The sequence below is a fragment of the Cydia pomonella genome, chromosome 4 (assembly GCF_033807575.1).
Source record: "Cydia pomonella isolate Wapato2018A chromosome 4, ilCydPomo1, whole genome shotgun sequence".
Classification (NCBI taxonomy): Eukaryota; Metazoa; Arthropoda; class Insecta; order Lepidoptera; family Tortricidae; genus Cydia; species Cydia pomonella.
The window spans coordinates 17,372,401-17,381,813 of NC_084706.1; the positions used below are offsets into that span (position 1 = coordinate 17,372,401).

At 39.9% G+C, this 9,413-nt stretch overlaps 1 protein-coding gene across 1 annotated transcript; it reads right to left on the reverse strand.

Moving 5' to 3' along the window:
- Positions 1 to 6,941: 6,941 nt before the first annotated feature.
- Positions 6,942 to 9,152, reverse strand: LOC133517488 (uncharacterized). Its single transcript, XM_061850821.1, has one exon. The coding sequence runs from the start codon at positions 9,150 to 9,152 to the stop codon at positions 6,942 to 6,944; it is 2,211 nt and encodes a 736-aa protein (XP_061706805.1).
- Positions 9,153 to 9,413: the final 261 nt, after the last annotated feature.

Below are 9,413 nucleotides of genomic sequence, written 5' to 3' on the forward strand. Positions count from 1 at the left end.
TATTTCCGATATAATCCCAGACTATGTCAGAAAAGTGTCCGAATAATTTCCGCTTTTACTACAGGCAAGTTATGGTTTCCAATGACGTAATAATGACGAGACACCTTCGTTTCCAAGATTGAGCAGTAAGCGATTAAACGTGATATTTGGCTGGCGATTGCAGCAACGTTGGGTATTGCTGCAGCGTTGCTGGTGCTGCGTTTCAGCAGCTAGAAATGGGAAATGTTGTTGTTAATTTCCTTGATAAGTTGCTGCGTTGCTGTCGTTGACAACTGCTGACGAGATTAGAACGTGTAGATCGTCACTCATTTAAAAGTGACACCAGTAACTCTGCAACAGCAACACTGCTGCAGAACTTATCCGAATGCAACGTTAGTTTATCTTAGTAAAGTGAAACTACTCTTGAAAACTGGAATTGTTTAAAATTGTGGAACCACTGTGGACTACAGTAATTTTATTAACAAGCAGATACGTCTGCGAGCGATACTCCAAATTTTAAATTAAAGGAAAAAATGGAAAAAGTTACGCTTCCGCCCGGACTTGAACCCGCAACCTCCGCAATCCGTACGTTGCTCTTAACCAATTGAGCTACGGAAGCCTACGCCTTTGGGGTGGCGTATACATAAGGGAAGGAATGAAAAGATTTGCGAGGTTCCGGTAGTCTTCCGTAGCTCAATTGGTTAAGAGCAACGCACGGATTACGGAGGTTGCGGGTTCAAGTCCTGCCGGAAGCGTAACTTTTTCCATATTTTCCTTTAATATATAATTTACTGTGGACTACTTTCAGCATAACAACTTAAACTACAATTAAGCCGATAGCTTTCGGAATATAGCTTCAGTTTATAGCCATATTTATTTTCTTCATTTATAGCCGCGAATAATGAACTTGCATTCTTTTACCAACAACTCCGCTTAAATTAACCAACTTTAAACTCATGAAACGTCGACCTACTTCAGCTCTCGTAGTTCCTTAGCAACAAGCTATTTCTAACAATGGGTGCTAATTATGAAAAGCTATGGACTCGCGTGCAGTGGCAACGCAATTATGCTAATCTTATTAGTTAATCCACTTCGTGCCGTGCAATTTTATGTTGCACCACGAAATCCAGGGATTGCATAACACTGGTGCAGATGTGAGCGTCAGGATGGCGGGTGGACCGCAGCAAATTTGAACGAAATATTTATAAACATAGTACCTTCGGTGTACCTCATTGCACCTTTAATAGAATCCAGTGTACCTCTCCCTAAAACGAGATAATTAACACAAAAGGTCCATCCGCCATTCTGACGTCAGGACCTATGAAATCTTGGATTATACTGCACTAAAAGTATGCAGTTATACCGTACCTCCAGTGTACCTTTAATAAAAACAGAGAGGTACAGCTTTCCCAAAACTAATTTACGTCTAATAATAAGTCCGCCTTGGTGAACCATATTTTTTAAATATCTCTTTTTACACTGAAGATACAATATAACTACATATTTTTGCTTGAAATAATGCAAGATTTAATAGGTTAACCTTAGTTTCAGTATGACTCGTTGTGGGGTTAAGTAAATTGATTTCTATTAAAGGTTTGCAGAGGTACACTGAAGATACAATATAAGTACATACTTGTAGTGCGGTATAATCCGAGATTTCATAGGTCCACCCGCCAACCTGACGTCAGAATGGTGGGTAGACCTTTTTTTTTTAAATATCTCGTTTCAAGGAGAGGTACACTGATTTTTATTTATAGTTTACAGAGGTACACTAGAGGTACAATATAACTGCATTCTTTTAGTGCAGTATAATGCAAGATTTCCTAGGCCCATTCGCCATTCTGACGTCAGAATGTCGGGTGGACAATTTTTGTCAAATATCTCGTTTTTGTCAAATATGCCCTAACGGACGTCGGCGACCACCTTTGCCATCTCTCTCCTGATCTTGGCCATTCTTGCTCGTATGGCTGTGTTATTCACGTTCGTCCATTATTACAATTTTTCAGGTGCTTACACTATATGCTTATAAATTTCGTTCAAATTTGCTGAGGTTCACCCGCCATCCTGACGCTCACGCAGATAAGCCATTGTCGAAAAATCATCAAAATTATGTTTTTACACGACTCGGAGAAAACACTTCTTGCACATTAAGTTTTTGCTAACGAAATATGATACCTCGGAATAATTGGTAGATTAAGAAGTAACCATAACAGTAAACAAATCTTGAATTGGTATGAAAATGGCATATCTGTCTTCTTAGTAGTAATCTGTATAAAAACTGCATCGCGCGTTGGTTGCGCTCAACTTTCCATGGCGTGTTAACTTAACCTGTAATTATCTATAGTATTTTAGAAGCCTTTATGTTTTTGATCTGCATATTTTCTTACTCTAGAAACGCTTGTAATCTCTTAAAGTGTTTTTGAATCGAATATAATACTCGTACTTTGTACTGTTATAAATCTACAACTCAAAATATTTTTAAAACAACTTACCTGTTTTAAAATTATAATTATTATATTATATGTAAGTATAAACTAACAGTTCACGGTCACCGCGTTGCGGTCATTAGTGTCATGGTGTGACACGACATGGTTAGATTCGGATCTAGGTGCACAATGGCACGTAAATACTATTGCTACGGGTCGTCATATGATCAGGTTGTAAACTACATATTTCGGTTCACAGTGTCTTAACTTCTTTAAAAACAGTTTTAGGTAACATCAAATCAAACAATTGGATCAACAGCACAATGAGAAACAAAGAAACATTTTTTTCAATCGGCTAACTTTTACGATACCAGGAGTAAGTACGGATCTCTGCAAAAGCCTCGCCTTTCTAACTTAGGAAATTTCACTTAAGAAACAAAAGTACTCCAATAAAAGAAGAACAATCATAAAAAGAGAGATGTAAGCGTGGTTCCTTAAAAGTCGAAGTGGGCTGGCACCTATAGGGTTATTTTAGAATCCCTTAATACTCAATGGGAAAGTAGCGCGGTGGGTAAAGTCCGAACTATTTTTGGTGAACCATATTTGTCTCTTGATGCGTAGGTAGTTTTTATATTCGATTATATATTTATACGTGTTTCCGTAACACAATCACTTCCTTGTGCTTAGCGATTGAAACAATAGGGTAAGTCGGATAATGAAATCAGAAACGCTCACTTAGCTGGGGCATTGCCGGCCTTTCCTATCAAATTATTTTCTTATCAAGTTTCCTATCGAAAGAGATCCAATAGACATTTGGTTGCCGTGCGACTACTGAACAACATTTTATTTTAAGTACCTATTAAAATTGGTTTTTCATTTCTCATGCTCTGAAAGTGGGTCATTGTTGATCTACAGGTAGAAAACAAATACAAAAATATTGTCGTATTTCACCGCCTGGGATAATGGTCTTTTTGATTAAAAATGATGTAAGTACCTAAATTGCCAATTTTTTTTTTGTTTTGTTGAATTGCATTTACATCGATTTCATAAGGCGGAAATCAAACGAATTTCTACAACAAAAATATTGTTTTTAAACCTTAAACTTGCGTATAAGTGAGAAAAGGCAGAATCTTATGCACTTAAACGTTTTTACGACATTAAAATGGTTTTTAAAGTTATTTGGCATTATTCATGTTAATGAAGTAAAACATTAGATAACAATTGCATTTTTTATCATTTAATTGTTATTTTATATATAAATTCTCTAAAACAGTTTCTTTATGTTGGCTGTATGAGTAATGCTGTTGACTATTGGCAGTTTTAGAACTAAAAAGGAAAAAAGTTAAAAGTAAGAGGTAATCCCGCTGATTTTCATACTTTAATAAACAAATAATTTAAAAGTTACTGTAGTTTGCTAAACTATGTGTATTTTCATAAATATTCGAATCTAATCATTGTGTTTTCGCTAGATTATTTACTATATAGACGTGCAAAGTATCCGATTGCACGTAAGTTTCTAAGGAAAAATCATGGCTAAAAATTTGCTTTTTTCTTAGGGTGCCTGGGATGAACCCTTGGTTAACTATCTACTTATTTCTGATATTAAGACGTTGTTGTTCTAAAAAGTGTGAAAAAAATTATAGGTTTCAGCTCTAGAGCACTGTACTTTCTAAGTAGGTTTTTTCTTTTTAATTACGATAAGCAATCAATTTTTTTTAAAGGATTTGATGTACAATTTCCATTGTGATAATTAACTCCCCATTCCATAAATAACGATATTTTTACTTAAGAGGCTGTCAATACCTAAAGCGCGCACACTGTCTATTTGTATCGTAGTAAATGAGATAGCACAATCGCATGTTACTGGGCCTGGGCAAGGGAATAATAAGATAATTATTTAATTAAAAAAAAGTGGTTTATTAGTGTAATATTTTACACTAATATGCCGATGCCGATGTACAGCCCAAGTAAAGATAACCTTATTTAAAGCGTACTGTACATCGCTGTACACATGTAGCCTATGGACAAGGTACACCCAGCGATCGCTAAATGCTCTGCGGGTCCAATACAACGATGCCTTAAGGGGGCTGTTGCGGCTGCCGCGATACTGTAGCGCGTCCGGGATGTTTGCGGATGCGAGCGTGGACGGTTTCCACGCCACGCCCCGCAAGCGTTGCGCCGCGATGCTTAGCAGGGTGCGTGACAGCCGCCACAGCCTCCTGGCCACAGTGGCAAATAGATGGGACAGTGGCCTTTTGAGGCACTGGTCCTCCCTGCATGTCAGTTTTAACAGGAAATTTAATTTAATGTAATGTTTGTTAATATTTATTAATATTTAATTTTTATTTTTATTTATTCAAGTCTAATAGTATTTAATTTATATAATTGTACGTTAATGTTATTTAATTTTAGTTCTAATTAATTAACTTTATAAATTATGGATTGTCAATTGTCTGAAATAAATGAATTTTAATTTAATTTTAATTTACTCAACAGCGGTTTAGATATAAATGTTTTGAAATTGTGATTTTAATTGCAGACCCATAAGTCAAAACAATAAAGACATAAAACCGTTTAATTGTGATTTTAAGACCAATCTTTGCAATCATTTTCTATCGAGCCGATTTCGTTCAATCATGTATCGAGTACAACCACGGTCTTTGAAATATAATTTATATGAACATATATTTTTCTTACTTGACTAAAACAAATAGTCTTTCTTAAAAAACTGTTTAAGTAACATCAATTTCAAGGACATTGGGTGTTGACAGCCTCTTAAGTGGTTAATTAAAAGTACCCTCAAGAAATACTACTGAAGATTATACTTAACCGTGTTTTTTGAATGAAAAGTAGAGGGTTAAACTCGAATGATGGGTATCCATTTCTGAGTAGGTAGTTTGGCGCTCAAACGCAATAAGAGCGCCAATAGTTCAAGACTGAAATGGTTAATAATAAAGGCGTTTTACCTTACAATAAAACGCTTATTAAATACTTACCTTATTCGACGCCTACAAACATAATGAGAGAAGCATTTCCGTTTCCCTATAGTATCAGACATGATTTGAGTACAGTTTCCGGTATCCCTACCTCCCCCTCCACTGCCAGCCTGGTGAGTCAGCTGTCTTGGATGCGGCTGCTCGCCTCTTGCCTCATTGGGGCTCAGTATGTGCCAGGCAGGACTTATTTTGTAGGCGTCGAATAAGGTAAGTATTTAATAAGCGTTTTATTGTAAGGTAAAACGCCTTTATTAAATCCTGTACCTGTATTCGACGCCTACAAACATAATGAGACGTGTTTGTTATCGCCTGGCAGTGAAGGTAAAACGCTAATGTGATGACAAGTTAGCTAGTAGGTACACTGGATTACGAAATTCAATTTAAATATTATATACCAAAGGGTATATAACATTACAAGCTCTAGGTAGTGGTAGGGTGACATAAATTAAACGGATGTTTAACGGTTAGAACATTTATTTTTATTTAATTATTGTAATTCAATAGTCAACAAATTCTTATTAACACATAAATGATTTTCTGGATTTAAATGATTATGAAATCGTAAAGCATTATGATTAGGAACAATTAAATAAATTGCTTAGATTAACAATATTTTCATCACGTGATGTGGATGATTTCAATACTTCTCGACGATAAAACAATCTAAATGTGTCTCCTGAACGCCAATTTCCTTGTTCAAGAATTTTATCAATTGGAAAATTCTCTATCCAATTCTTCGAGGCTACTGCTGCTCGAACGCTCCCTGGTGTAGCCTTGATGCCGGCGTCTCGTAATAATGTCTTTACCCAACCAGCTATTATAGTCCGTGAAGCTGCCTTGGGAGCATTATTCACGGTAAGAAAAAGATTTTGACTCTTACAAGCAAGACGTCTCTGTTGTGACAGCTCTATTAGTCTTTTTATCCAAAAAACTGGGTTGATGGCAGAGCACTGTGTGTTACTAAGAAGTGTCCATCCTGACTGTCTATGGTCTGCAGAGTCAGTCTTAGACCCGAATCGAGGCCAGAAGGTAATGCAGTCTTCGGATTCAATCATGTGTTCGGAGTCTATGGATAAGAGTGTAAGGTCATGGATCCTTCTACCCGAGCACAACAACAGCAAAGTGGCCGTCTGTCTGGCCACATCGAATAAATTATCGCATTTGATATGCCTGGAAGCCATAAAGGACCCTAACTTTGAAACATCCCATATGGGTGGTTTTGGATCTTTAGGCTTTTGTAGGGCTATAGCTTTCAGGACATGCTTAACAAGTTTGTGCGAACTTAGTGCTTCCGAGCTATTAACGTTACATAGCGACGACACCACTGACTTATGCACTAATATTGTACTATATGCAAGGCCTTCTTTTTGAAACAAGTCTGATAAATAGCGTGCTAACTGTGACCCAGAAGGCGCAGAATAATCAATATTATTTACTTGAGCCCAGCGACACCATCTACTCCAAGCAACCGAATATGTTTTTAAAGTCGAAGGACGCCAACTCGATAAAAGCAATGACTTTTGATCCCTAGACCAGCTATCTAGGTCCCTCGACCACCCCCACACCTCCAGACCTCCAGGGTCATTTGATCTACTTTCGGCGGAGGAAGACCGGTGGCTACATCGACTAGTACGTCCTTCAAGTTCCATATCGTATGTGGGGGCCCCATGGCTCGACTCTTTAGGTCCGCGCGCCAAAACACTCTCTCCCATCTGGGGACTACCATCAAATACACTCCACTGGCTTGATTTAGGTGGTGTAGGATTCTGGGTATCAAACATGGGGGCGGAAAGACCCATGCTAGTTTGAAACTCCACATTAGGCTCAGAGCATCGCAAAATAGCGCCTGACTGTCGGTCTGATCCAGTGAACAGTACGCCGCTACTACATGCGCCGTCCGGGATGCGAACAGGTCGATTTGAGGCGTTCCCCACTTGCGAAAGATTGGTGACGTGGCTTTTGGTAGCAAATGCCACTCGGGGAGCACCTTTAGCCTTGAAAGGTGGTCGGCTTCGACATTGTATATTCCTGGAAGATGGTAGATACGCAGCCGAATCCGAAACATATCCAGAAACTGGTATATCTTGTAGGTTAAGGTCATAAGCATGTCCGACCGAGTACCGCCTTCGTTTCTCAGATATGCTACCACAGTTCGGCTGTCGCTCTGAATTAATAGCGAAGCGTCGTACAGATCGTGAGACTGATTCAGCTGCAGAATTTTGAGGATAGTCAGTAGTTCTTTTTGGTTGCAGTGCAATTTCTTCTCTGCTGCAGTCCAAAGACCCGAGAAGTGCGCATTGTTCAACTTTCCTCCCCATGCCACATCCGATGCGTCGGTTGTTAAATAATGTGTTGGTGGAGGGATCTGCATAGGCGATGTGTTCCGACAATTGGTCTTCCACCAATTCATTTCTGCCAGTGTTTCGCTGGGGAGTAAGAACCGCTTTTTCGGGTGTTGATACAGAAGCTGGTTGACTCTGTTCTGTATGTGACGAAAGTTTAGGCGACCTCTCGGTACTACGAAACTTGCAAAGTTCAGCATCCCCGCTAAAGATTGCAGTTCTTTGAGATCCGCACCCTGTTGGTGAACAAGATTCGATATGAAGCTCAATATTTTGAGTACTTTCTTTTCGGGGAGACTTTTTTCGTCGTTCCACGGATCCCATATTATACCCAAGTACTCTAGGCGGGTCCTGGGATTTAAGATGGATTTCTCCCAATTGATCTGCCATCCCAACTCTTGCAGCAATTTCGTCGCCATATTTATGTGGGTTTCGAGAGTATGTGGGTTCTGGTGAGCTATTAAAAAATCGTCCAAATAAACCAGGATTCTCACTCCACGCTCTCTCAGTACTTGAGCGATCCAATTCGTAACTGAAGCGAAAACTTTTGGTGCCGAACTCAAGCCAAACGCGAGACATGTCATCTGCAGCAGCTGGTTTTGGTAAACAAGTCGCAGGAACCTCCGATGACTTTTCACAATCGGGATATGAAAATATGCTTGAGACAGGTCTATCTTTGCAAGCCAGTCCCTGCTTTGAAGAAAATCCTGTATTTTGACAACATTTATCAAACGGAAGGATTCGGTTCGGACATAGAAATTCAGGGCCCGTAGGTTGAAAATGGGCCTTTGGGAGCCATCCCCCTTTTCCACCAGAAACATTGTTGATAAAAAGCTTGGGCTGGTGGTGGCTGTCTCTAAGGCCCCCTGATCTCTCAGTTCCCGAATTACCGCAGTCATTTCCGGCGATGACCGTGTTGCATAGCTCTCGTTTTGAGGTGGTGCTATGAGAGGCGGTTTCGTTAAGAAGGGTATGCGATACCCCTGAATTATTTTTAAAATGAAAGGCGGTGCTTGTAGGTCTTTCCATTTTTTGTAAAAATGTTGTAGTTGTCCTGCTTGGAAGGGCCTCGAGTCAAAAGCGCCTTCGCTTATTAGAGTTATCTTTGTAAGAAGGGGATGCGCTCCGCTTATTGCCACGGGTGTCGCGCCCGTTCCGATTAGGACGCCAGTTTCGGGGACGATATGTGGTGTTATCTCGACGTTGATTTGTCCTCTGGTCCCCACTATTGTTTGTTCCCTGCGCAGGACAATGTTGGCAGTTGCTTGGGCCTGGTCCCTGCGAGGGATAATGACTGCACATACCCTGCGCGGGTGTGTATTGAGGAGGGCCACGCCTCTTATTCTGATATTGATAGCCTTGCGCAGGCATATTAGTAGCAAAGGACCCCTGCGCGGGGCGATGCACATTTCCACTGCTACCTGCTTGCGCAGCAGGGGCACTGGTGGTTGGCTTTGGTTTAGGCCAGAAAACCTTGCGTACGCCTCCAGCTTTTTCTAGGACAGCTGCGAAAGGTTGAGGATCAAACAGGTTAGTAGGAGTAGGTGGAATCTTTGAACCTCCAGATAACGCACGTCGGTCCACGTTTTGTTCGTAAAACGATTTAATTTTTGTAACGCTTCGAGATAGCTATCGGGCGTTTTTGGAATTGTGGGTTCTTTTACGCTAGT